This window comes from Pygoscelis adeliae, unplaced genomic scaffold (genome assembly GCF_000699105.1).
Source record: "Pygoscelis adeliae isolate BGI_AS28 unplaced genomic scaffold, ASM69910v1 Scaffold59, whole genome shotgun sequence".
NCBI lineage: Eukaryota > Metazoa > Chordata > Aves > Sphenisciformes > Spheniscidae > Pygoscelis > Pygoscelis adeliae.
Window position 1 is genome coordinate 2305769 of NW_008825565.1, and position 3566 is coordinate 2309334.

At 39.7% G+C, this 3566-nt stretch overlaps 1 protein-coding gene across 1 annotated transcript in view; it reads left to right on the forward strand.

The window, feature by feature from the left end:
- The window catches only part of SMIM14 (small integral membrane protein 14), a 26257-nt gene that overhangs the window by 12600 nt on the left and 10091 nt on the right, over nt 1-3566 (forward strand). Inside the window, exon 2 of the mRNA XM_009332452.1 lies at nt 2165-2213. Coding sequence (XP_009330727.1) covers nt 2165-2213 — 49 coding nt within the window. The remainder of the gene's footprint in view (nt 1-2164; nt 2214-3566) is intronic.

Genomic DNA, 3566 nt, shown 5'->3' on the forward strand with positions numbered 1-3566 from the left:
CAAGAAAGGCATAGCTGTAGCCAGAATATCTTTCTGTTGTTGTTAAACAAGCTTCTCTGGGGGCTAACATATTCATGTCAGTCAAAGCTGGAGCTCCGTCATTTTTTTTTGTGGTAGCAGTGGAAGCCCATCTGGTAGACAGGTGAAGGAACAGGATGTTAACAGCAACAAAAAGTACATGTACCATTTTTTGAGATGGCTTTTATAGAAACGTTAATTGCATGGTTTAAAAAAGTTGTCTTTGGACAGAGTGTAGCACTTAAATGGGACATAACTAGTATTGTGGCTAGAACACCCCAAGACAGTGTTGCCTATCTGGGCAAACTAGATAAGCTGTATGAGTACTAGCCATCCTGGGGACAGAGGGGTAACTAGATGCTATATGCTTGTTGATGTCTTCGATGTTTCCGGTCATATAACTATTACCCATTTTAATTCTGGGCATCATTCTGTGTTGAAGAATACCTGTAAACTCTGTTTTACAGAGTAGGGACTATAAATTAAGCCTCCGCCAGAATTAAACCCTTGTACAAACAGAAGATAATTATGTTGCTGATCTCTTTAAAATGTGGGTATAGTGATATCCAGTTCTCCCAGTTCAGGAATCTCTCAGTGTCAGATATTCCAAATTGGTACTATTGCTAACATAAAACCTCCCCTTTGACAATGACTTCCGAAGTTTGAAAATAAAGTGAGCTTTTGCTTTTGTATAAGAAGGACAGGAAATATGCCTGGTTTGATAGATTTTTTTTTTTAATTCTTAATTTTTTTAATAAGGTAAGTAGGAAGTCTTTTGTTTGAATTTCCCCTGCTGTTGTTTTTAACTATAGAAATAGTTGAAAGGTTAAATCCAGCCTTCCCAGTACTTCCTAAGGAACTTCTGTGTAGTCTCAGTAAATTTGCTAGCAGATCTTAATATATTAATGAAAGAATGAATGTGATCAGTCTCCAATTACGTTTTTTTTTCTTTCTCAAAGACGTCAGTCATTGAAAATCATTATGATAAAGGAAGGAGCTTAAACTTTTCCAAATGTCTTCCTCCTTTGGTTGCTCATCTGTTTCCTTGATGTGCTTTGCATAATATTATGACTACATACAGCAAATCAGTTATGCCAATACAAGGGGAAATTGGGTTTGTAGAAATTATTCATGTATTTCTTTCATGAGGAACATCATCTTTTCTTCTCCGTTACATTTGTATATTTACACTGATAATAAACAGATTAGCCTGTTGTGACAAGAAGTGTTGGGATTTGTGACACTACTGTGACATAAAACGTGCCAAAAAGCAAATGTCAGTTCTAACCAAGGCATTGTAACAATTCTGTACTTTTTAAAACTTTTATTATTAATCCATGTAGTTTACCTAAGCAGAGGATAGAACCTGTTTCCATAATACAGCAGATTAAAACCCATCCATTTAACCTCTCTGTGCCTGATAAAGAATGTGATATTTGTCTTTCTTTTTTGACTCTGTCATCTGTGAAATAGTTATACTGATTTGCAGGTCAGCCAGTGTTGACTTTTCTTGCAGTTAGCAAGCTTACCTAGTCTGTAAATGCAAATAGTCATTACAGTTGCTAAAAGCATTTTAAATTTTACCCGTCAGTAAAGAGAAAAACCAGTAAAATACATATAAAAATCTGCTTTTAAAAAAAGATCTTAGGTGGAAAAAATAGTAATTGCGAAGTTTAAATATGAAATTTTAGTTCAGCTTCTCTGTGCATAACCATTATCACAGCCTGATCATTTACTGTTATGTAATCACAGAGTATTTTAATGTTACTTGATCTAGATAACAGTAGTAACACCTACCCATTATAAATCCCAAAATGTGTGTGGAGACTAAATCTGTATATAACAATGTCTATATCACTATAGATTTTTAACTTGAATTTTAAAAGGCATTCAGTGGCTGCAACCTGTGTGGAAGCAATAGCACTTTAGTCAGGTGATTTAAAGGTATTACGTAAATAGTGTTCGGAAACTACCTCTATACCTGGGATTCTTCACACACCATAGGCCAAGTGCGAAGCAGTAAAGGGTCAGTTATAATCTTCCTTATCTTGAACTTGTGCTCTGACATTATACTAAATCATGATTTCGGTAAAAGCTGACCAAGTCTCATCGCTAAGTGTCATGCCTTTCTTTTTCTCTCTTTCAGCTGAGACAATCCCAGTCGTACTGCACAGACACAGAATGCCTTCAGGAATGTGAGTAACTATCGAGATCAGGTGCATGGAAGTAAAATAAACAGTAGTAATTAAAAAACAGTCTGACTGGTCTTTAAAATGCAGCAGTTGATTTAATGTTATAGGAACATATGACATGAAATCAAATACTACAGTACTAAAATTGTTTTGTGGGGGAGGTAATTTCTGAGAATCTGTGATGCAGATGAGCATTGGTACATTGGAAGCGTTGCGTGGAAGCGGCAATGGTGAGCAGGCTGGAGGTATCAATATACCAGCATGACCATTGATGGGGCCCCAAGCATTACTGACTCTTACCATTAGCCTCCAAATAGGATGATTTCAGTTTTTCCCTATGGAGAAAATTTGGAGGGGGCTTTATTTGTCCTCCTTACAGTCATAGCAGCCTAACCAGTGAGGACGGGATATTCAGCACAGACCCCCACACGCACACATGTTCATGGCTGGGGCTGGGTGACTTGCTGTCAGTACTGTGAACACTCTACTTCACTGTGAGGGAGAGGAGATTCCCTGGAGCTCTGACTGATGAGTTGACATACACCGTGACTGCATTTCTGTTTGACTCGGTGGCTGTGTAGTTAATGAAGCAGAGTACTGACGTGTACACTGCCTTGAAATTTGCTGTGAAATACATCTAAAAAACTCTCCCAAACAGTGAGCTTTACTAGGATAGTCAAACGTTACCAGCATCCGCAGGGAAGCGTAGCTGTGCAGAGGGGTTATGCACTAATGTAAGCTTGTCCTGAGGCGCTCCGTTTACACTTTTCATGGTCTAGAGGGAACATTGCCAAATGCTTATAAATAAAAATGAAGTGGATCTGTTTTTCCTATATTGCTTTACCAACTGAGCATATGAACTCGCTCAATTAGCCTGCATCAGGAGTGCTGTAATGCTCGGAGGGAGCAGGGAGCACCTGAGCAGTGCTCCTGGAAGCAAGAGCTGCTGGTGCTTGTGCCTTCTACAGGTCTAGGAGCAGTGCAGTCAAGGTTTCCAGGATCTTGGGGAGAGCACGTGCCTTCGTTCCCTCTCATATTCCGCCCTCTTCACTCCCCAGTAAAACCTGTTTAGAGATGGGCATCTAGCTTGGACTTGCACTGTGCCCTCCCAGTGTGAAAGAGTCCCAGATTCATTGCCATGTTGGGCTGAAGGGGAAAAGCTATGAGCTTTCCCAGATAACCCCTGAAAAAGAAGAGTGGGGTGCACATGTGCTGTAACAGTGCTGCTGGCTTCACTCTTTTTTTATGGGCTTTCCAAGTTATGCTGTCCGTGACTTCCAGCACCCCTCCTCTCCCAAATGCAGCTGTCCTAAGGCAGACTTCTTCATCTCCCACACCTTTGACTTCTATGTGTGT